General features: G+C 45.9%; 1 protein-coding gene across 1 annotated transcript in view; it reads right to left on the bottom strand.

The window, feature by feature from the left end:
* UBE2O (ubiquitin conjugating enzyme E2 O) overlaps nt 1-23,646 on the bottom strand; it is a 67,517-nt gene extending 43,871 nt beyond the window's left edge. The window contains exon 1 of the mRNA XM_075044940.1: nt 23,245-23,646. Coding sequence (XP_074901041.1) covers nt 23,245-23,616 — 372 coding nt within the window. The 5' untranslated portion in view covers nt 23,617-23,646. The remainder of the gene's footprint in view (nt 1-23,244) is intronic.
* Between the last annotated feature and the right edge of the window lie 2,097 nt (nt 23,647-25,743).

Raw genomic sequence — 25,743 nt, 5'->3', positions numbered from 1 at the left:
AGGAAGGTAACCCATGGGTGTTTCTACAGTTCAGGTTTCTATTCTTTCTTGCTCCAGTTTTTGGACTGGTTCAAAAATTAAACCAATAATATTTTGGTCTACCCCAGTCGTTCACAGTCTCTGCACACACAGGCAGTTTGAGCAACACTATTTATAAAGCTGCTTAAAATTCTGGACACAGCCAGAGCTCTTTGATAGGATGTCAGCCATGCGACACCCGAACGTAGGAGGTTGACACAGGATGGTTAGTGTAATACAGCCCACTCTTCTTTCCCTTTCTTTCACCCAGAGCCTCCACAACCACCCTCACAGGAGTCCCTTCCCCCAAACACACACAGTAATCTTTCACAATTGCTGCAATTTTCTCTCCTAGGAGAGAGGGAAGATATTAGCCTATTATCCTTAAATCCCTAGCGTGCCAGTTTTGGTTCACACATAAGACCCAATGCAAGTCCAGTCTGCAGGTAAAATCACTTTAGGGGACTGAATCCAGACATACCTTAACAATGAAATTCCCTCACATTCAGCCATATTTGGACCTGGATGTACAGCGCTGCCACAGAGCCAAAATATTCATCTACGTCTAGGAACTGTAGCAAATTTAATAAACTTAAGCAGGATTATTTTATCAAGTACAGAATCTCCTAGATGAGACAAAATAACACTGAAAGGCAATGTATAAATAGCTGTAGCTGTAAGCACAGCAAATGCTGTGTCATGCTATGCTGCCAAGTCAGTCCTGGGCAGCGGGTGCATGGGGCTGACCGGTCTCTCTTGTAGCTTCTCCGAGTTTCATGTGTGCTCTGAAATGAGAGCATCCCCCTGGAGAAATATTCTTGGTTGATCTCACATGCAGAACGCACTCCCCAAGCACACTGCAGTGCCTTACTGCTCTGCTACATATGAGGAATGCTGCACAGACAGACAGGCTGTCTGAAGCCCAAGAAGAGGCAGAGCAGAGAATTCAGTGAAGCTGATCAGGACCTGGGTAAATTTGCTAGCTTAGCTAGGAAATACAGAATCCTCAGGCTGGAGATAGGGGCATCTTCCATGGCTAGTGATTAAGAGTGCTCAGGGGAACTCTCAAATTTAGCTCGTGAGGAAACCAGTATCACCGCTGTCTCATCAGGACACAGCCAGGGCAGAGGTCTAGGGTCATCTCTCCAGTCTCTCCTCACACAGAGCGAAGGCAAGCACTGTTTTAAGATGTACAATGGCTAACGGTAGCTGCAAGCCATAGGAAGTGTTCTGCAAAGGCTTTATGTTAAATAACATGCCTTCTGAACCAGCTGTATTCACAGTAAAGTCAGATAGTGGTTTAAAAAAACATCAGAGCCTTTACAACCAGTTCAAGCAACCTCTGGAATGCGACAGAGAATCCACCCAAAATTCAGTGACAGTACCCCGTGCATGCATTTATTTCTGATAAACAGCAAAGCCACTCCCCCAGCTCACACTGCAGAAGAGAGTGTGTGAATGCTACTGGGACAATGCAGCACAATTGCATCATTGCCCAAAAAACCTCAGCTGCATTTTCTATTCAATGAAAGAGTTTCAATTATCCCCCCCATACATAAAAGCTGTATTGGCCATTACAAAAAGAAGGAAGAGCCCCTACTGAATCCATATACCAGGCTACAGACGACCAGTTATTTAACAACTGAATTTCTGCAACCCCTGCACTGTTACATGCCTTTTATTCAAGGGGTGAGTTCACAGCACTTGTGGAATGGCTGGGGGAAGACTAAAACATCTCCCAGCCAGAGCAGGTTTAATTCATTACCTCCTGTTTGTGCATCCTATAATACAAAAGCAACCAACCTTCAATTCCCATCAATAACTCTGAGACAATCTCACCAGGACTGGTGACAGCAATGATGCAATAGGGACAGAAGTGTAAAAGCCCTTCAGAGTCTGACTTAATACTCCTTGAGCAAAGCATTGTTTCACACCCCCCCCTTGCATAGGTAAGTCTAGCGGACTGACTTTTTCTTCCTTACCATCTCAGCCAGAGCACAAAGCTTTCAACATCATATTTAAAACCCATCAGTGCAATCATACAACACTACTATATGATTTTGCCTTCAGATGTTTTCTAGGCTGACTTCTAAACCATTTATCATAAGCTCTCCTGATTTGTGCCAGCAACCTAAGACAATACAGCATTTGCCCAGCAGAACATGCAACATATGCATAGAAACACCACTCTCCTCTCTGCATTACTCTGCGGGTATCCATCCAGTTATTCAGCAGCACATTTAATGTGACAGTAATTCAAGATTATAGCTCAGGGAATCCCTTCTCCCCCTGCCCCTTCCTTGACAAATGAGTAACCAAAAAGCACATATACAGATGGCTCACAGAAGTCACAGAGCCAGTGGTGTAAGTAAACACTTATAGCAATGGCATAGAAACCAGAGGAGCAATAAAGCCAGATGTTCCCTGGTTTTGTATGAAGTACACACAGTTCCCATTCTAAACCTGCTGAAGTTAGATTATTAAGTACCAATCTGTACACAAGTTTTAAGGGCAAAATCCTTTATACCTGCAATAATCCTTGCCCGCCTTGTTTTCCTCTGGACATAGCATACAGACAACAGTAAACTTGCAGGAGTACATCTTTATGCTCAACTCCACACATGCTTTACAGCACAACACAGCCCAAGAGCTGTACAGCAATCACAAATTACTGGGAAAAAATATTTCCCAAGATCCTCAAATCCAGTTTTCAAGAATGGCTTAGGCATTTAGGAGACCCAGCATCAGAAGAGTCCCCAGGGGAGTAACACACTTCTAGGCCAACCAGGAAACTGAAATCTTCCATTTTTAAAGAGAGGAGTGTCTCAGAGAAACCTGGAACTACCCTTTCACTAAAAACATTTCTAAAAGGTCACCTCTTACAGGCAAGCAAGGGGAGATTGACTGTTAACAGAACTCACCTCGGAGCTGACTATCTTCCCATAAATGCCAAAGACTAAAGTCTCAGAATTTTCATAACTGGGGTTTAAAACTGTTTTAAGGGGTGCTTTGCTGCATGCCTCACCTCTGCATATAGATCAGCAGGCTGCTCCCAGCAGGTCTTTTAAAAAGCCCTCTCTGAATTTGTATACCTTCAGCAGGAACACAGGAACATGTCTCTATTCTCTTCCTGACCTAATATGACAAAACATCAGATAGTAACATCACCTGCAAGATATTCAATGCAGATCTGGTTAGAAAAGATGCTAAAATGGCATTGGGGGATGTCCCATTTGACTCAGCAGCTCTGTCAAATATTCCACGCTTATAAAGTGCATTTGTTCCCCTCCTATCCTTCCTACCATTCCCTCAGACCTGCTAGTTCAGCCTAAGGTCTGAGATGAGCTGAGGTCTTTCATCTTAAGCATCTTCAATGCCTCCGCGGACTCTCTCAGATGTAACCTGACTGCATGTAAGTAGCTCTGCTGAGGATGCCCTTAGAGGAGTAAGGGCTTGCTCTAGACAGCATGAGCAAAAAGCAGTAAAAGCCTGTTTGCCTGAAGTCAGCAGTTCTGCTTCCAAACAGACACACAGCTAGTCAGTGAGACTTCCTTTTTTTTTTTTCCCCTTTAAAAAAAACATTCGCCTTTCAGAGCAGAAAGGCACTAGATTTTTAGCACAGATGTGATACTGAGTCTTGCATTATACCTGTGCTAACAGCCTCTTGGGAATATCTTAACCAAGAAGAAAAAATACTAAGGACAAATGATGCAGCTAATCAATTACAAAGCCACTGATCCCTGTCCCTACAGTGGCATGACTCCAAATGCATGCTTTGTACATCTGGATGCCTTTGCATCTACACACCAAAGAATAAAAACAGTCTGGTGAACAACTAATCAATAGCCCCGTCTGCAAAATACATTTTCCCTTCTTAAACCAAGTCAGTTATCCTTGACAGGGAGCCCCATATTTCCTGGAACTGTAATTCACTTGATGCCTACTTCCTAAAATGACCTTTTTTTGAGGATATATTGTTATGCACATAACCACTAGGAAAGTGCACATTTTGCCTTAACATCAGACTCTTTGTTATGCACCATATACATAACATGTTCTTTGCTTTAATGACTTCAGTTATAATAGAGGGATTTCAGCCCATGCAACCCCAGTGAAACATTGAGCCATAAACACAGTTAGAGTAGATTTGCAAACACTATAAAAATACCCTTGCAAGATGATTTAGAGTTTTGCTTCCCTGACAGCTGGAGCAGTGCTCTGCCTCCTTCGCCCTGCTTCCAGCAAAATGGAGGTTAACTGAACTCTGCCTTTAATGAGCACTGCCAAATTGCCATGGTGAGGACAGTCCTGCAAACCCTTGAAAGGGGGACAAAGCTGCAGGCCTGTGACTGTGGAAAGTAATGACTGGACAGCAGATTTCAGAGCCACTGAAAAGCCACATGACATGAACTGAACAGCATTAGTACAACTGTAAGCAGAACCGCTCTGAGGTGCTCAGCCCCAGCCATGGTCTGGTAAGAGTCCATGGGTTGATAAGTCTTAGGCTGCATTATATGGCCTGTTGTTCCTACTGAAACATACAAACTAGGTTCTTCCTTAAAACTGCCCCTGCTCATTAGCTGCCACTGTATACTCCTCAGGTCTGGCAGGCTCCTGAATAGGATGAGTAACCTGCAGCAGCCACTCAAACCAAGTCAGACCAGCCACTACAAGGATGCTCCTAAGCTTACAACAGTGATTTTTACTTGAAAAAGATTCCCCAGCTTTGCAGGCTATGCATATGCAAAGATACTGTGTCATCAGCCACTGAAATGCAACTAGTGCTGGGGTTGAACATGATAGCTATGAAAAAATCAAGTGCACTCTTAAATAGTGGACAATAAGCCAAGAATATGGCACTTCTCCATTTGAAGGTGTACACTCTGCATATACTCAAGTATATACTCATATACTCAAGTTACTGTCAAGATTAAAAAGTGTGTTGAATATACAGAAAAAGCAGCAAAAGGGATACTTTTGCTATGAATATGAAATGACAGTGTTCTTATCACAAACTAAAAAAATCCAGAAAGCACCTGATGCAGCAGAATCCTGTAGTGAAAGGTCCTCAATTGTGAACATCTGCATAATATAACCACCAGCCTTAGACTCACCGCCAACAGGCATTTGTTGTCTTTCTGTCAGATTTTTTTTTTGATACACCCCTTATCAGGTCTGCATTAGGAGATCTCCTGCATGTTACGACATCCACCTTTGCAACAGATTCATGCAGTGAACACAGAGCAACCCCTTCTCTGCCCAGAGCCAGCTTCCATCCCACTTAATTCATCGGTCTGGATTCATTTCTCATTACCCCGCAGCTACATGCCTGGCTCAGCCAGCCATGTATGCAACATTACCTTTATCCTATCAGGTACTTAACAGTGCCTCACACCTCGCTGCTTTCCTCCTTTACCCTTGCCTTGGGCACTGAAGGCTGAGAATACCGATTTGGACAGAGGTCAGACAGGAGGGTGCACTGGTCAGGATGCCAGCCCTAAAGCCTTAAGAATCACATATGCCATGGCACTTAGTAGGGCTGAAGCTGCTAGTTAATTAGGTTTGCTTAATGAGTCACGTTAAATAGCGTGTATGTAAGAACAGGTTTTCTGTTAGTGCGAGGACCTCACTGGATTATCTAGGTGAAATGCTGCCATTACAATGGAGTCTTTTTTCATTTTACATACTTAACCATGACCTACATTCCTTTGCTCGAAGAAGGCCCATCTCCAGAGGAAATGTGCCTCTTTAATCAGCTCCAGTATTTTTTCAGGGTTCAACAGGGATGGATGGAGCAGCCTCATGTCTCTTCAGATAAAACACAGCTTACAGAAGCTCCAGGAGAGAGTGGTAAAAAAGCTATCAAGTTCAAATAAGGGCAGGCAGTATCTGCAGCCTGATCTGGCCAGCACACTCCACTCCAGAGACCACTGGGATCAATGAACACCAAAGCCTCCCCATGTCCCCAATGAGCCTGGCCAGCTGCTTTACCCTGTTGTGCAAGGGACTGTCTCCTGGTGAAGCTGCAGTCAAGATCAAGTTTCAGGAGGAAGACAAAAAAAAAAATCAGAAGTCTGTGGGGCAATCAGCAACCTTAACTCTTGTCTCCACAGGAAAGAAGCCTACGAGCCATGAGTAAAGAGAATATATACATAGACTCACCAGCTGCATTAAAATACAAAAAAGAAACAGAAACCCACATGTAAGGATTACATCTTACCCTTGTTTCCCAAAAGTTTTGGGAAATTCTAACTGCTTCTAAGACACAGCCCCTCCTCTCTACTAAAGCAGAGCCAGCCAAAAACAACCCTCCAAAACTCACACCCCCCAAACCCACCCTAAGAAAACCCCCCAAAACCAGAAAGGGACCACAGAAGGCTCAAAAGAGAAGGCATTTGTATAAAGTTGCTCTGGGACAGCATGTCCAGGGAGACAGGCCCATCCCTCAGGGCTTCCCCCCAGGCACACCACAGACATGGACACAGCCTGCCTGTAGGGCATCAGGCTACAGGGACAACAGCTCACTCTGAAGGTGTCACGGCTGCAACAAGGAACTGAGAAGGGCTAGAAAAAGCAGAGTAACACACCTCATGCCACAGCCTCTGGAAAACATTAATGTGATCAACACATCCTCCCCATTAGGACGGGTTTCAGATTTACACTTTTTCAATCCCGTATCCATTTTAGATATTTTAAAAAACAATAGCTTTTACAAGCTAAACCACATCATTTTTCTGCCCTCTCCATCACCATCAGCAATAAAGATCCCCAGTACCTCCGAAGGCTGTTAGCTTTGTTGATGCATGATGCAGAACAGGATACGCCCAACACTGCAAAGCTCAACAATACTGACAGCAGTAAAAATAACTCCTGTTTTGGTATACTAAGCAGTTAAGATCAGGAGGCACACAGAGAATGTGCATACAATAACCTATCACAAAACAACAAGGATTATGTTGCACTGAAATAGGTCTGAGATTTAAACAGATATGAGATCACCGGGGCATGGTAAGAAAGGCACCAATGAAAAAAAAAAATCCCCCAATTTTCCCTTTTGTTCACATCATCCCAAACAGAACAAACTAAGGAGAGATCAGGCTTAAAGTTCCCTCCAACTGGAAGGAAACAAGCACACCCTCTCCTTTGCTACGGTATAAACTCCTTTCCTTTACAAGTGCAGCTCTACTGAGACACAGGCTGGTGGATGTTAGTGAAAAGGGCCTTGCCTGCACTAAGCCAAGCAGTCAGGGCAGGTCTGGCAGCCAGACCCCATCCAGATCCAGGCTACCTACCACAGGACCGACCCGAGCCTCGCACTGTGGCAGGACCCACCACCACCAGAGACACCACTCCTACCACAGCCTACTCCCTCACTGCAGCACCGGCACCTCTCAAGCTCCTGGTGCTGTTCAGCATTGCACCTTTTCTTGCATTTCTCCATCCCGTGTGCCAGACTTCATGAAATGACAAAGATCCCAAACTCAGCTGTGAGCAAGCGTGCACTCTCACACTCTACCAGCACGTGACAGTCTCAGCAAGGAGGCAAGGGATGAAGAGGTAAAGTCTGCTCATCTTCCTCCCACAGCCCTTTGCAGTACTGTCATTTCCCTTGCAATTTTTAAATGTTTTGTTTTCAAATCTCAGCCAGAGAAGCATAACCTGGGAGTACAAAGCCATTAACTACTTCTGGCCTGGAGTCCAAGCAACTGGAGGAGGCAGGACAAGCAGATTTTCCAAAGGCTTCAACCCAAGAGGGGCTGCCTGCCCACAGAGCTACTGCTCTCTATACAACAAGAAATAACCAATCTCACTGAAAATCCATACAGGAGGTTTTATGGAACCCGTCGTATGACACCCTCGAGGGCCACTGAATATAATAAGCCCACTGTAAGCTGATCTCAGCTCTTTATTTTTGTCAATGTTCAGACCTTAGAACAAGATAAGGTTACTTTTCACAACTACCTGAAATTACAAAGAGCTTATAGTGTAACACTTACCTGTTTTAGAAGCAAAGTTTAACCCCAGATATTTAGGGAAACTTAAGCCAACATTTATATTTAAGCTGAAACATAACAAGAAGGGTCTCCCCTTCTGTGTACCTGATCAGCAGTAACACAAACTGTGGCAGAGCCCCAGCAGAAATACAAGTCCCCTCCGAAACCATCCCCTGCCTGCAAGGATTGCACTGATGGATGCTTTGTATTGAAGTACTGTAATAATTAGTAAATTATTAATTGAATAGCAGACAACCATACAGTTCTATCAGAAATCTACATTTTCAACCTAAGAGGCAAACGCCACCTTTCTGGGTGAAATAATTTTGAAGAAACTACGACTCTTACACCCTGATTTCTGCGCCCCTTGGGATGGAGCTGCCAACTATATTCTTACCACACTCATGTCTTCCATGGACAAAGCATACATGTTGTTTCAGCCCCAAATTCAGAGTTCTTCCTAGCTTTGTCTGGTCAGCAACCTAGACTGAGATGGTAACACAAAATGGGAATTACTAAAAATCATTTATACAGTGGGGTGGTACATGCTTGTCCATCAGTGCTTGAGTCTTCTGCCACAGCCACATTCCAGAACCTTTTCAGGATTGTATTGTCACCACAATTACATCACCGGCAGGCATCAGCACTAGGCCTCCTTGACAGTCACAAGCAAGGCAACACAGAGACAACTTCCATAGGCTTTGGGTTCTAAGAGATTTTTACCAATACCTTACTTGCTCACTTAATAAAGCAATAATGGTAACTGCAAAAAGGCACACTCCAGTCAAGCCACCTGAAGCTTCTAAGCACCTCAGTGTTAAAGCATTTAAGTGTCACACACCTTTTGAACAGGAACATCCCAAAGATCAGAAGTTGGCTTAAAAGTCAAAGCCTATCATTTGAAAGTCCCAGATCTATTTCATCCAGCAAAGATGATTTCGATACAGTAGCTTTAAAAAAAAAAGATGCCAATGAAGTTTAAAAAGAAGCTGCTGTTCTCATCTCAAGAGTAAGTGATGATCAGTAGAGTTCGTAATCTCAGAAAGTGATCACGAAAAAGGCAAGTAAAATTTGCAATTGAATCCTACTTTTCTCCTACTACACACACCAATCACAGACCTCTCCACAAAGTTCAAGTAACACTTCAGGGTTGAATGGATCAAGAAAAACTGCAGTTTTCCTCTTGCAGAAAACCTCAGCATCAGAAGCCTAGTCCCATAACAATACTGCAGAGACAGCATGTGATGGATAAATATTTCAATGGGGAAGTCACCACAGCTTACTCTTTCAGAGGACAATTATAAAAAGAGAATTGTGAAGATACTTGAACACTGCACCAAAAAGCATATTGCTAGATGTTACCAGCAGTCTGGGCACTCAGACAACACCTCTTTTCATAATAATGGAACCCCCCCGCCTTGTGATATGCACAAAAGAAGGGAACTGAAAAAGTGTAGAGTTTCCTGAAAAAAAAATTAAAAAAAAAATAAAATCACTTGTGGTGGGGGAGTAGGGTGGGATAAAAACAATACATATCAGTGTGACATTTTCACAACAGCAGCAGCTTTTGTGAATGGAGCACCGAGATGATTCAAGAAAATATTAGAGTTTCAAAACACTTCAAAGAGAATAGCTATCTCACCATTACAACATCTCTTGGCAGAGATACACAGCTTTCAATACATCCGACAAAGCAAGACAATGCCTCTCTGCTCAGACATGCATTCAACACATCACTCAGATTTCACCCAAATGACATTTCAGTAGCACCTGCCCCCAGTTAAAATAGCTATTTATAGCAAGGTGTGTGTCAAGAAGAGTAATTTCACCCATCACTTGAGGCCTGGGTGCAAATCACAGACCACATGTTGTCATTTATGATTAAATGCTCTTCCTCTTCCTGGGCTCTAATGGAGATTTGCCACTTTGCTAAATCACAGCATAGCTGAACATGACAGGTGCCGCCTTTTCCTGAAAGTGCAAGATAAACTCAAAGGCAACATTTGAACAAGGCTAAGCTGGAAGTAGCAGTACTAGCTATGTACATAGCATGTACTAAGCTTGCAGTGTTCCTACTGGAGCCTCATTTCCACATGGGAACATAATAAACATCCTTTGTTTTACTCTTCTTCAGAACACACATAATCCTGCTTCATTTCAAATACCCTAAAGCAATTTAGTGGAAAAAATGCCCTTTTAGCTCACATACCAGCATCATTCATTAGCAGAAAAACCTAAAAACCCAGGTCAACATCACTCCTCAGTTCAGATGCAACACTCCCAGACTAGAAGGTCATACTTAATCAATTAAGCATTTTGAGAACATCCAGGGATTTTTTTCTGATGAAATTGGAAAAATGAGAGGGCAAAGGGATGCCCTGCCAGCTGGGGAGGCAAAGCATTGGACAGGTCTGCCACTGTCCAGAGCAGGGTAGGGACCACTATCTTAGGAACAACAAACATGCTATTGTTTTGAGTAACATAACTCCCAGTGAAAAAGTAAAATAGCAAAGATAAGGATACATGGGTGGGGAGAAAGGGTCTTTGAGGTGTGGGCAGAAAACTAAACCTAATCAAAGGGCATGAACAGTTAAGGGCCTCTGAAGCAGCAAAATGGTATAAAAATGAAATGAAGAGCTATGAAAAAAGACCTGCTACCACAACAAACTTTTGTCTACAGTGGCAGTAACACACCTGATCCTCTTACAGCACAGCAGGAACCAGCTGAGCTAAAGCCAAGCTAGCAAATACTTAAGAACTGCAATTTGGTGTCTTTTCTACCACACTCAGTAGTACATACAGGTTGGACAATGCTGCTGTGAATGTCATTCTGTGCCTAAAGCTTGATCTTTTGTTTTAAGCCTTCATTCAAGTGTTGCCAGCACTGTAGATCAGAGGCAGACAATCTGAACTGAACTGTAGCCGAGCTAAGTTAGCAGCGCTAACCAGAACAAACAGTATTTCATAAAGACTTCTCAGGCTACTTTCCAGAACAAGTATCACAGACTCTCCAGCTCCTGGGGCATTCAGTTCACTGCCATCATCACATCAACATGATTCTTCCAGCACCAAGGAGATGCAGATAGGAGCCGCATAGCAAACTCCTAAGATTGCTCATAAAAGCTTCTGCAAAATGGCTTGCTAGCCCAAACGGTACTAAGCAGTTGTAAAGATTCAAAGTTCTGGAAAGCAAGAGCTTTCCCCCCTGAGTTTTATGTCCCTTCCACACACTCACCCTTAGCAGCATAAGAGCACAACACTCATTTAGAGAAGCAGGAGACAGGAATCTGCCCTACAAACACCACCTTTAAAAGCTGATCTTTTCAGACCCTCTATTTCTCATCACAGGCCTCCTGACAGCAAACACTCATCAATGCCAGATTAGAAGAGATTAATTAAGTTATCAAAGAGAAAGTTAAGGTTCATGCCAGTCACCATGGGCAGTAAAGTACACTCAATAGTAACTATCAGAGGTAGGGTGGGTGATGAGACTGGTCTACCCAACTGACCATCGCCAAGAAAGTCAAATGCAGTTTGTCAAACCCAACACGCAGGGCTCACCACCAGTTTCCAACCATCTCCACAACCACTAAAGAAAAAAAAAAGCTTTTGCAGCAAGTGGTCACTTTACAGCAAGTATGCCAGCTATGGGAGTTCTCAGATGAGAGTATTTTCTCTACAAAACTGCCTTGCTTGCATGCTTGTACAGATGCTAATCAGAGAGACTGCCGTAATGTGAACAGAAAGCAACTGCTGGGGCAGAAACAAAAGAAGCCAAAACATCACTGTGAGAGAGACAACATTAGGTGCGAATACACATTGTGTGTTTGCACCTGAATGCCAATTAAACAGTAGAATACACAGAGTTAGTGCAACACACAGTCAGGCCACATTCACTACACTAACATAAGATATAAGTCAACTCACAATTATTTTAACCATTGTGCAAAAGCAGATAGATTCCAAATGGTAACCAGTATCTATGGATGGCAATCTGGTACTAAATTATGTTACTGAAAATAGGAAAAAAAAAATACAGACACCACAATTAAGAGGAAGCCAGGAACTTAGCCTGGATTTCTTCCAAAACTCAAAGTGTCAACACTGGAAAAAACCAGAAAGGCTCCTCCAATTAAAGATGTTACACATGCATTACAGCGACTACAACAATTACCATATTTGTGATATTTATTTCCTATAAATTATTAATCTTCCTCTAAGATCCCCAACAAAACAAGAAATATGAGAGCAGATCACGTAATACTCCTGTGAAATACGAAAAGTGCTTGATATGGGAACTGTTAAGTTTTCATCTAACACTTGAGCTCAGATAAAAGCAGCCTCAGGAAAGAAACATTAATACCTTCCAACAAGGTACTCAAAAGCTGATCAGGACAGTCAGAGCCAATTCTGACCAAGAAAGCACGGTGTGAGCTGGAGGAGGTGTGGACAAGGGCTGCAAGATGAGCAGGGAAAGAGCCTATCTGGCAAGGAAAGTAGTGATATACAGTCTGAGGGTGAAAAGGGAGAAAATGATTGTGCTTCCTCACATAATAGCACATTTATAAAGACAAGAAGCTATCTAGGAGCCAGGTTTGCTTTTTACAAGAGATGGGTGTAAACTGCTTGCACATTTATGCTAGAAATTACAAATTTGCTCATCAAGATTAGGACAGCTTCCTAATTCAAGAAATCAAAGTAAATGGTTAACTCTCTATGACAGACCTTCCCTGATGGATACACAAGCAGGCTGCTGCTGCAGTGATAGCAGGGAATGGCTCAGGATGCCCCTGCTAGTACTAGCCTGGAGTGCTCACACGAGTCATCACAGGGAGTTCCTGCCCGGCACACATTTTATTATAGTAAAGTCACCCTGTACTTAGCATTTTGCTTTATCATTACAGGGCAGATTTCGTTTGTGAACCAAATGAGACATTCCTCTGTCATGTACCAGCACAATCCCCAACACCACACAAAACTAAATAGAGGAAGTTTCTAGCCCCAGAGTCAAAAGGGCAAATAAGCCAATTCAGCTACGCAGGTCAAATGTTCTGGGTGAAAAGGTAGTTACTGAGACAATAACACACTCTGAATCTGATTGTCTAATTTTTACACATAAAGTGAGATCTCAAAACATTGACAGCTGACACATTAGGATGATAAAAATATTAGTGTATTTAAAAATTCTGAAGTTTCTTCTTAATATAAGCAGCCAAGAATTCTGGTATTTCCTGTGCAGGGTCACCTTCCCTGCTGTGTAATTCTGCAAGGGGCTCTCTTCTTTCTTGTATTTCAGGAATATACAGAGGTGCATATCTAGGAAGCAACTTGCTTCATCCAGGCTGCAGCTTGCTTCATCCTGTGAAGTTTGCTCCAGTTCAGAAAGCTTCCACAGTCAGGATAATTCAGGTCTACGTTCATCAATCACAAGCTGCATTAAATATACCCTAAGGAGGAAACATTATATACTACTACACCTCCTTAGGAAGAGCTTCCCAAGCTCTATGGAAAACACCCGAAACACTGGCCAGCCCACCTTCTTACAGGAAGCAAATGAATCATCCACATCTGCAGACTTTAAAATAAACAAAACCAGAAGTTTTCCAGGAAGGATGGAGATTCCCCTCTCTCCCCCGCTCCCATTTTCTGCTTTAAACTGAAGCCCACAGACAATTCACTAAGACAAGATTGTACTTCAGCATGGGAAACCAGAGCAACTTTTACAACCTGTTGCACAAGGACAGAGAAAAGGCTTCTGACAGAAGTCACACATGTCAAGGACAAAACAAATATGAAGAGGCAGTTGGTTATGTATCATTTCCAGCCAGTTACACAACTGTGTAGTAACTCTAAATTTAGAAAATGTGGCTATTTTGTCTCAAGACTAATGCTGTTTCAAGGAACTTGGACTCAGACGCTGAACAGAAGCATGAATATTTCTTGCAATAGTCATGAGAATTATTCACTTGGATTAGATATGTAACCTGCCTCCCAAGGAAAAAAAAACCAAAAAACAACTTTCATCTGCAAAAGCAGACAGAAGGGCAAAGCCAAAGGACAAATAGTGCCTTGCTGGAAATCTGACCAACTGGGAACAAAAATACCAAGCAGTGCTCCATGCACACCTCAAATACTGAAAAGCAAAGGTGTGAGGGCAGAGGCCAGCAGCAGTACCAGCCGCTTGAGATGGGTAGCAGCTGGGAAGGGCAGCAGAGCCCCACACTGCAGGGGCTGAGATCTCCAACTCCTCTACAGCAGCAGGCAAAGCCAAAGTGGCCATTTTAGTGCCATGTGGAGTAAAGCTGGATGAAGGAAGATACAAAGGCTCCTTGGTGATCAGAGTGCTACTCAAGCTCCAACTGCATTTCAGCATAGCTGCTGCCACCAACCCTCACGGGACTGAGATCTAGGACCAGTTACTTAATGTATCTTGAGCCAAGAGGCCTGGAACACCCACTTGATTCTAGAAACACCACTATGAACTAAGTTAACAGCCTACATCTAGGCTGCTCTTCACTGACTACATTTCTAACCCAGCCTTGCAAACCCCACAGCTCACTCAATTTATACCTAAGCTAACTTCTAAAAATGCTAGGTTACTCAGTTTAGCTAATCACAAGTAAAATCAAATCAAACTCCGGTTCCCAAATAGCAAGAGATACAGTATGCCATCTAGTTTCCATGCATCCCATTTTACACATATGCTGAATAACCGATGTATTATGGTTCCGAGTGAGAATAATTTGCCCAGACAGAAGTCTCTAGCTATAACTGCACTGAGGAACATCAAAAGTTTTTCCACCAAGCAGACAGCTCATGCTCTCCAGTCCTGGTCAGAAAGGGTCAAATAGCAAAGGCACTGAACACACACCAGGAAAACACCACCAGGGCCTAGCAGCACTGATGCCAGCTGTCTTACCCAGAATCACCTGAGGGCAAAGTTTTTGTCACCTTTCCAACATGCACAGCCAAGGAGGCACTGCTACATCAGAGCCCAGAAAATGCTTTGAAGTAGAAAAGTACTACTTACTAAGTATTCTTATCAGCAGAGAAGCAGCACCATTTCTTACAACCAAAATGATTAATACACAAAATTCTTTTATTCTCAAAGAAGTTATATCCTTTCAAAAGCAGGTAAAAAATAAATCAGTCATGATGGAACTAATTCCAGCTCTTTCAGTATTAGCGTATTTCACTAAGCAGAAGGTTCATCGTCCCCTGACGAATGAAAACTGTACCCAGTCACTTCAACAGGAATGATGCACCAGGAACTCCCAGCTTTGGGCTAAGAAACACAGTTAAAAGCCTTAAGCTCCTCATCTTTTCAGCTGGTGATTAAATAGCCCTCTTCACTTCTCAGTCTCCAAACCCCTCCTTCACAAGCAGAAAAGCTAATAGCTTTAAAGGCAGCAGTAAGAACATACCACTGAGGCTGCGTTTGATGTGGGCTGAATACAGAACCACATGGTACCACTGTTGAAATTTTATTGTACAAAATGAATGCTGCTTAACGGACCAAGGGCATAGCTACCCAGTTTCTCTTCAACTTGAGAGACTGTAACCAGAGGCTGTGAAGCGATACCACTGCAAATGCAAGCTGAGCAGGGTTTCCTTGTTTCAAATTTACTCCTGTGAATTAAATTTTTTCCTGGCCTGGAAGCTACAGTAAGATACCAAGTGCTCCTGTCCTCTCCTAGCCTGCTTTGTTGCAAGTCCTTGGTCTCACCTTCTACCAACAGCCTTCACACTGCCCATTTGTTTCACAAGGAGTTACAGCACCAGCTGTTGAGGAAAGAAACAGGTGACAACTTTAAAGACAATGGCAAAAGCAGGGAAGAAAAATCAGCTTTGCAAACACAAAGAAGCCTACCTACCTAGAGCATCCAACATACATCCATAGCAGAGAGAGAGATGGTTGTTCAAATTGCTTGAAAAACTGGGCAAATTATTTAAGATGTAGCTTGACGTCCCACTTTCAAGATCTCAGCACACATGCACAAAAAGCATTTTGTATCTTGGCTTCTACTTCCTCCCCTTATAATACCCAAGCAACCTCCTACCCCATGCCAGAAGCTAAGAGAGCAAGCACGTCCAAAAACAAAACCCCAAAACTACCGTCTCATCAAGATACTGCTCTAGACACCACTTCCACACATCTCTAACTATTCATTTGTTAAAGTTTAGACCAGCAGGTTAGTATATACATGGTGCACACTCTAACCTCACAGCATACAGGCATCAATGCTATTTAGCTTAAGTCTTCCCCGTAACCTGAACTGCACTGCAACCCTCTCCACAGTCACAGAGCTTCTCTGGTGCAACGTGCACCTGACTGATGGAGAAGGACGAACAAAGCATAAAGGTGATGTCATTTCTTTAAAAAACAACCCAAAAAGCAAGGTCTAGCGTGCAGAGGTACACATTTCTTAGTCTTAAAATCTGACCACTCTCAACCCATGTTTCTGGCCTCAACCTACATGTCATATTCTGTAAGAGGGAGGAATTACATCTGCAGGTGCTTATTGGATCTATCTCTCCAGTAAGTTGCTTTAAACCCTACACAATTAAGGGCAGAAGACAAATGTAACATCACCTGTACTTCCCCTTACCTCTCCCACACAAGCACATATCCAACATACAGTTATCAAGTCCACATCCACCATCAGCTATGTTTGTTTCCATCTATGCTGCGCTCTGAAGACTTCAGCCCAGTAAACATTCACAGTTTCCACTTGGGCCACTTCCATTGCCTGCTCCGAGCACTCCCCAAAGGCTGGGGCAGAAAGCCCAGCAGACATGACTCCATATCTTTCTTTTTGCCAGTCAAATGCATGAGGTAGGTAAGAATAATCCTGAAATGCACAGTAAGAGATGCTTTCTATTGAGAAACACAGCCAAGCCCCCAACACAGCTAACTGCACGAAGCTGGGCTGTGTGTGCTCTGGCTTACCACCGCAGGCATAGGATCCTCCATGCAATTCATTCAGCACAGGCTGAGAAGAGCAATACAACTAAAAGGACACCTGCCAACTTGAAACTCAGGCACATCTGAAAGCACCACAGCCATTACAGTTATCAGTAATCCCCACCACCTCTACTGCCAAAACCACATGTTTTTCATAGTATTTGATGTTTCTAATCACCCCTTACAATCATTATCGCTCTACCCCCCACGTAGTCTCTTGCTCCCTTACCAGAAACACTTAACATTCAGAAAGAAAAAACCTTACCCGTATCTGTCAAAAGTAAATCCCCCACCCAGTCCCAGGACCTTGCCGTCAAGTGAAACTCACTTTTGCTGAAGTTTAACTTCACAAATTCAAGTTAGCAGTATATATTGGTTTCAGACACAAACATGCACAAATCTATTTAGCAGCCTAACAACCAACAGCAAATGGAAAAAAGCCCAAAGATTACCATGGAGTCTCTCTATGGGTTGTTTTTTTTTTTTTGCTCTGGAAGATGGAGTTAGCATTCTCCTACCTTGCCATAGGTCTAAAGATCTCAGGAGCAGGACACAGCTACACAGGGCAGAGCCTGAACTGAGTTACAGGTCAAGTGCTCTGGAGCACTACATAAAAAGAAGAAAGCCAATCCATCATCTCACATCTCAGTTCCAGGAAACTCAGGATGGACAACCTCAAAAGCAAGTGCAAAGATTTCAGATTAAAGTATCAGCTCCTGTGCTTACAACAACCCATTTGGGCAAAACCCCAGCTCATGGTGGGAGGTAACAGTAGAGTGGAAAGAATGAGGCAGGTTTTTCCTAAGTAGCATTTAGGAAGGTGTCATCACCTTCTGAGCCTTTGAAATCCCCCAAGTAATTAAACAGTCAAACGAGAAGAGGCTTTTAGCTTCGCAAACACCAATTATTTCCCAGCACCAACACAGATGCCAAACATTAAAAACAGCGTCTCTCCTCTGAAGAGAGGAGAGGAGCTGAGGACAGCTGCCACAAGCAAGACCTTGCCCCAAAAAGCATCTGTCAAAGCTTCTGCCCTTCAGTGAAGAACCTTCGGCCAAAAAAGTAACTTCATAAAATTGCTTAAAGCTGTTTCTTTGCAGAAATCTGCATTGGAGCTGCATCACATCAGCAAAGGAAGAACTTGTATGAGAAAGCTGCAGCAAAATTCCTCACTCACACAGGTATTTCAAAGCCTGTCACGGGCTTTGATTGATTCCTTCTAAAGCTTTTAGTGCACATTAGTTTGTTTACTAGTCCTAAAAGCATTACTAATTTAGTTGGGTTTTTTAAAGCTATACCAGCACATTGAAAGCGAGTGCACCTTGGAAGAGAGTGCGTCACAAAAACTGCTTGCTTAGGGAGAGGTTTCGTCCATTTTAAAAATAACACTCCTGCCTAGATTTAGAATAGTTATAATTAATTGCTTAGCCCAGGTGGCCACTTGCAACTCCTGAATTATCAATTCACTCTGCACACTGTACACAAAACAGCTCTCCATACAGTAATAGCGTACACTATTTAGTACTCCTGAGATTTCCATACCGCGAGTTGTGCAGGATTCCACTTTTGCAGTAAAATATTAATGATGATCCCCAAGTCTATATTGCAAGAGCCAAACAAATCAAAGTAAAATGGGGAATCGACTCAAAGGTACGTAGCCTTGCAATGGATACTCACAGGATGGAAAGGTCACCTATTAAAGTGGTTCAATTTTACACAGAACTACAGAAATTCCAGTAAGCCTTTTCTCTTCTCCTGTCTCTAACAGCTACAAATATCAGGTGGTTTCAAAGAAGCTCCCTGGGAGACTAACTGAAATGTCAGATGCAAGAAGAGGGTTAGATACAGCTTCCTCACGCAATAAATGCCAGTGTTAATAGTTTATGGGCATGGAATTTGTGTGCTGCAACAAAACTAGAGTTCTGCACTGTGACCAGCATTTCCTCATGCCTCCTGAAAAGGACCCTGCCCACGCAAAGCGGAGCTATCCCTCTTCACCTGCTGCAACATACCCACGCTGCATCACCACACTTCCAGACAGCGAATGCCTTGTCAGGTTTCAAGATGGAAGATTTTTAAGGCTTTTTTTTCATCCTTCAATTGCACATAGGTTCCACGGGGTCACTAGCTAGGATTAACATCTGAAGAGTGCACACTGGTGGGCTGGGGTCCCAGCAGCGAGGGCTGAGAGTGGCTGTGAAGGGACAGAGAGGGAAAACAGACCTTCAGCAAGAGGAAGTATTTCCTTCTCCTATAGTACGAGCACAGAAAAATCGCAACTTAAAAGTTCAGGACACAGCAGTAACTACATGGCAGAATTCAGACACGAAAGAAAATATTCATTAAAATCTTGAAATGGTGCGAGTGTAACATCTTCAGAAACTTCTCCTGCAACCTTATATTCATGACTCAATATTTGAGGTCAAGAAATTATAGCAGTAAAGGATAGAAAGGAACAGAATGGCTGTGTGGGATGAAGCAAACTTGAATTCATATAGAGACTTGTGGAGATAACATCAGATAATTTCCAGCAAACAAACTGACCAGCCACTGGATTGTGTCTGAGGAGCCCTGTTAGTTTGAATCCATTTCCAAAGCAAAGCTGAATACAGTAAGAGAGCCACCCAAACCAAGTTGTATTCTGGACCTTACAAAACAAAAGGCTGCTAAAAACTTTTAAAAAAATTACACCTTGACTCTTAGGCAATCCTGGGGCCCTGTAGGGTTTCCTACACGTAAATCAATCAGCACCATGTGCGTACCACAGCATTACACCAAGACACTAGCACAAGCATTCGCTCCCTGAGGCAGACACAGAGCAGGAGGCAGGGAACTCTGCAGCCTGGCCAGCTGAAGGCCTTTAGATAAGGTGCTGAAATACAACACCTGCACTTTCCATTTCCCCCAGCTGCAGAAGAGGCATATCTGCCTTGCACAGGCTTTGTGAAAATGAAAGATGGCAGAGAGCTCTGAGGCTTTCAGGTGAGAGCAGGAGGAAGGGTAGCAGCATTTTAAAGCACCCTATAAGCCTTACTAATATCCAATATATTTGAGCATTTTTTTAAAGTTCCCGAAGGCAGCTAAAGTGTGCAGCAGGAAGGCTAACCTACAGCTGAGAAAACCTGAAATTACAATTCAGCTGGGTCTCAAGTAGTCCTGCTAATTTGTTAAAAAAAGCATCAAGTGCTCACACCAGTTCACAGTACTTTCACAACCTGAGTTGCAGATTACATCTACCATTGAAACAGTACCATCAAGACAAGAGAGATGGCTTTAGCCAGTCAAGAGGAACTGCTCTTCAGGTTTGTTGGGTCAGGCAAGATATGGATGGCAAATATATTTGGAAAGGGAAGCTTTCTCCTTCCAGGACTGCTTAGGTTTTACAACATGCAGCAACAACGACTTCCCAGTGTTTTAAATGGGGAAAGTGGTGATGGAAGGCAGGAAAGGACCACACGGAGCCTGAGGGTAAGAAATCCTGGACCTTCTTTTATTCACATCATTGTCATGATACTGCTAATGACTATCAACACAGGAATCAAAGTCAGGAATGTGCTCAGATATACCACTTATTATTGGAGGAGCTAGTGGGGCTTTGTACCAACTGCTAGCTCTATTTCAAGAAAAAGTTTCTATTACTTATTAACATCAGTAATCATGTGCTTGGGTTTAAGTCGCAGTCTGCCTACCATTTCCAACAAGAAAGAGCAAAAGCAAGCATTGAACTTCTAGAAGCAACAGTAGAAGTGATTAGCCTATCTATTCCCTAGCTGAAAAAAAGTTACCGAACTGCCCACAGTTTAAAGAAGAGACAGGACAGCTCTAGGATTATAGTTGGGTACAGAAAGCTGCTTTTGACCTTTGCACTGGGAGCCAAAGGTGCTGTTTCACTGTCCCCAAAATTTGCAACAACTTTATTTCTCCCTGGGTTACAACATTCGGTCTATCCAATACATGGGCCAGGGTTCATAGATCTTAAAGTGCTGGACAAACAGGAGATAGGTACCCAGCTTCCAACATGAAAGCAGGATTTAACATACAAAACAGGCACACGATGGCACAAGATAGGGCTAGTGAAAGCCCTAGCCCCAGAGCACCTTCACCCTCTGTCTGTTACAGAATTAAGAACTCGGGGAATTAAAAGGTAATAAAAGGAAATAAAAGGGTGCAACAAGCACCCTCTTGAATCCATGGTTTAGCTGCAACCAGGACACATTAACATTTTTAAGGACATCAAACAAGAATCTCACAGCCAAAGATGCTAGAGAGTCAGAGTCACAGCCAAAAGATGTATCTGCAGATAACAACAGGCAACAGCACCCAAAAGCCAACAAACTTTAGGCCCAGGACAACCACGTGGTGCCTATGGTTTGCACCCCTCCCAGCATGGACAATGACAAGCACGTCAGGCTTACCTGGCTGGTTCTCACACATTGGTATAACACAAAAAGGGCTGGGTCAGCAGACAGCTAAAAAACCCGATTATAACCACTAAATGATTAGTCCCACAACATACTTCCAGTGGCGTCAGATTTGTTTTTAGCAACCCTGAGCTGCAGCACAGATCGTACACAATACCTCTCAATTTTGTTATAGTGGGCAGCTTTTCAAATGGAAAAATCAATATAAGTACACCTAAATTCCTCAAGCACTTAGGAAACTTCTCCGCAGGGTCTATTACCCAAGTGGCAAAGGCACCTACACCAGAGGAGAAGGACCATGAAAAGGAAAGACAGGCAGACCTTTTATTTACATAACTGTCTTTGATTTCTGATCCTCCCCAGTTTAGCTTTTTCTAACATTGCAAAGGGTGCAGTTACCAAGCGACTGAAGTCAGAGCTAACACTTCTGGATTTGGGAACCCAATAACAACTCCTAAGTCCATGTTTACTCACCCAAATTGAGGCGGCTTTGTTTAGATGCTAAAAACCACACTTGGGACAAATTGTCACTGCAACAGCACATGAAGATTTTATTGCAAGGCTGCAGTGATTGAATTGTGCTTCTTTAGAGAAAGAAGGCTTTTTTTTTTTTAAGGTAGAAACACATCACACGGCAATATCTTTTCTGAATAGCTGTTTTCATTTTCCTTATCTCCAACCGGTCACGTGTCTAATGACACTACCACCTAAATTTAGCTCATTCTGTTAGCACTTGCAATCCTACCGATGATGCCTGTAGGACTGCAACACACCTTTCTTCCTCCCAGTCTCCCCTCTCTCCTTCAGTGTATGGGGCCATTTCTGAAACAGCAAAGCAGACAGCATACCAGAAGCCTCCCGCTTTTGCCTGCCACCCCAGAAGAGCACTCAGACCCGCTCTGCTGCAAGGACAGTGCAGGCCGCCTGTTTTGTTCGGTGCAACGCCCATTCCTCGCAGGCCCCTTTGTGCTATATTACAGTGCCCCCTCGCTCGCTTTTGTCTCCGTACTGTCAGTCAGTCTGTGCAATACCCCACGCCAGGCGAACTTTGGGAAGTGGGAATATTCTAACACAGATCTACACCTTGCGGTCCTCCAGATACAATGAAGAGGTCACAGATTTACGTATGCCTCATCCGCAGGGGGTAAACGCTCACGTAAACAAGGGCAGATCCAAACCATGGTTACTGGCTGCCGAAATCTTTATCTAGTCGAGGTTTCCCCGTTCGGCCGTTGACTCCCCTAAAACAGGCGATGACGACACTGTCCAATAAAGGCAGAGATACCAGCCCACATCCCCAGCAAGCAAGAGGGGTCTGGAAGCTCTCTCAAACCACCTTCACAGGCAGGCCTCTCCTTAGGCCATTAAATCCCAGCGCCCCAGCAAAACAGCCGTACTTTGCCACAAGCGGCATCCGCACCGGGCTTCCAGAAGGAGCGTGATGAAGGAAGGGAAAAGGATTTCAACCTCCGGAGGACACCGTCCACCTTACCCCACGCTTAGACTGCCGCATGCCGCCACCGGCGGGCAAGGACGGGGGGTAGGAGGGGAAAAGCAGCAATAACCCCCTTCTCGGGTGCCTCCGGAGCAGCCAAACACCGCAGCCCGCGGGGGAGGGAGGGAAGGAGCCGGCCGGCAGCCCCGCAGGCCGCGCAGGCCCCTGCCCCGGGAGGCCTCCAAGGCGGAGCCCCGGCCTTGCAGCCGGAGCCGGGCCCCCCCCGGGGCGGGAGCGGGACGGGGGGGACGGGGACGGACGACGACGCACGGACGCAGGGGCCGAGCCCGGCCGCGGTCAGCCCCCGCCTCGGCGGCGGGAGCCGGCGGAGCCCGAGGCCGCCCCGGTTACCTTGGTCTCCTTGACGTGCTGCTTGATGCCCTCCGGGTACCACTGCACCCGCACGTAGCCCCGCCGCAGCGGGCTGGCGCGGCCCTCCTCCGCCCCGCCGGCCCCGGGCCCTCCCGACTCGGAGCCTCCCGAGCTGGCGGCGCCGCCGCCGCCGCCGGTCCCGCGTCCGCCCTCCTCCTCCTCCGAGTCCGAATCCTCGCCGTGGATGAGGCGCACCAGGCCGAACCGCACCGAGCCGCGGTAGCGGCCCGACACCAGGTCGTGGGAGAAGAGGAGCCGCTGCGAGCCGCCCGGCGGGGCCGGCAGGGGCAGGGCGGCGGGGGGGGCCGGGGCGGCGGGGGCCGGGGCCGCCTCAGCGGGCTGGTCCGCCATGGCGCCGGGCAGAGCGGGAGAGCGCGCGGCCGCCGGCGCAGGCTGGGGGAGGGGAGAGGCGGCGCGGGCCGCGCGCAAGTAACGGCCCGGGGGCGGGGCCCGGCGGGGGCACGCCCACCAAGGCGGCACGCCCATCGCGGGGGCGGGGCGGGAGGGGACGACGGGTCCGGACCTGGCCTGGGGGGGGGGGGGGGTGAGGCGCATCCCCCGGGTCCACGGGCACGGGGGGCTGCACTCAATCATACCCTCGGGTCCACGGGCATGGGGGGCTGTGCTGCATCACCCGGGGTCTCCAGGCATGGGGGGCTGCATTGAATCATCCCCCGGGCCCCCAGTCATGGGGGGCTGCGCTGCATCACCCAGGGTCTCCAGGCATGGGGGGCTGCATTGAATCATCCCCTGGGTCCCCACTCATGGGGGGGCTGCACTCTATCACCCCGGGTCCCCACTCATGGGGGGCTGCATAGAATAATCCCCCTGGGTCCCCAGTCATGGGGGGCTGCACTCTATCACCGTGGGTCCCCACTCATGGGGGGCTGCACTGCATCCCCCCGGGTCCCCAGTCATGGGGGGCTGCACTCTATCACCATGGGTCCCCACTCATGGGGGGCTGCACTGCATCACCCTGGGTCCCCAGTCATGGGGGGGCTGCACTCTATGACCCCGGGTCCCCAGGCATGGGGGGCTGTGCAGCATCCCCTAGCACCCCCAGTCACAGGGGGCTGCACTGCATCCCTCCAGGTCCCCAGTCATGGGGGGCTGCTCTGCATCATCCCCGGACCCCCAGTCACCAGCAGAGATGCCCCCAGCCCCGGTGCTCAGCAGAAGCAGCGCCAGAAGCGTGTGTGCCTCTACTATAAAAAGCCTCGACATTGCAACCCAGTTGCAGGTGTCTGCATGGGGAGGGGGTAGAAAGCCCACCCCTGCCCCTCACCTCCATGCAGGCCCTCCCTGCCCTGCCGAGAAGGCCACCCCGGGCACAGGGTGGGGGTCCCCCTGGGACCAGGCACTGTCCTTTGCTGGGAGGTGTTCTCCAGCCGACAGCACAGCCCGGTCTTGCTTTTTATAGCTCCTAGGAGCCCTCATTAGGGTGTGCAAATGAGCCAAATATTTGCCTTCCTCGACTCTAAGGGGTTTTTTCCCCCTCGGTCTGCAGGGATTTGTGAAACAGAAATGGTTTCTTGAGTGGGTCTTGCTGCTCTGGCAGGCAAAGGGCTAAAGGAATCCAAACCAGCCTTTGCTGCCTGTCCTTTACTCAAAGATATCCTGCCTTTTCGCTCCCTAGATCTCCCCACCAGTGCAGTGCTGGCTGGAATATCAGGAAAATGCCTGAAATCCTCAGCCTGACTTGTTTTGTTGCAGGAACAACCCCAGGAGCAGCAGAGCAGTGTTTCCCCTCTTGCCCTCTGCCTCCCACAAATGCAAGGCTGCTCTGCTTCAGTTGGATCAACCAGCTGGCTATCAGTTCTCCTTCCAAGGTTTTTCCTTTCAGGAAAAGTAACTGCGATAAAGGTCTGCCGGTGCTCAGCTTCAAGATCCACCGCCCCACGAAGGAGCAGGGACCCTCTCCTTGGGTCTGCTGGGATTTTCCAACCCTGCAAATGGCCCTTAAACCCTGGGAAGCAGCTGGGAGGAGGCTGGGGCAGATGGGTGGTGAGTGGGTGAGGGATGCGCTGGGAGCCAGCCGGCGTTTCAGCTCTGCCTGTCTCCTGGGCTATCCTGAGGTTTGGGTGGCAGGGCAGCAGGATGCTCTAAGTGATGGTGAAGTACGAACTATTCCCATCCTGCCTCCGAATCAGGGAGCTGCAGGCGGTGCAAGCATTCTTGGTGCAAGCATTCTCAGCGCCTGCCTTCCCCTGGGCCAGCCCGACCTCCACACCAGCATTTAATCACTTGCTACATCACCATTTTAATCAGAGGGGTATCGTGTTGATGTGGTTCCCTGCTGGAGCATTACTCAGCATTGACCTCAGGGATAAGGAACAGAATAGAGCTAAAAGGGACCATTGGGTGGGAAAATAGCAGCACACCCTTGGGGAAAGACAGTTTAAATATCCATTCAGTGCTATGTGGTTATACAGCTGTTTACAGGGATGTGCCTCTGGGAGTACAGACCTCCGTCTGCAA

This window comes from Buteo buteo, chromosome 13 (assembly GCF_964188355.1).
Source record: "Buteo buteo chromosome 13, bButBut1.hap1.1, whole genome shotgun sequence".
In the NCBI taxonomy this organism is placed as follows: Eukaryota; Metazoa; Chordata; class Aves; order Accipitriformes; family Accipitridae; genus Buteo; species Buteo buteo.
Note: the sequence above shows the minus strand (reverse complement) of the source record. Positions and strands in the feature narration are given on the sequence as shown.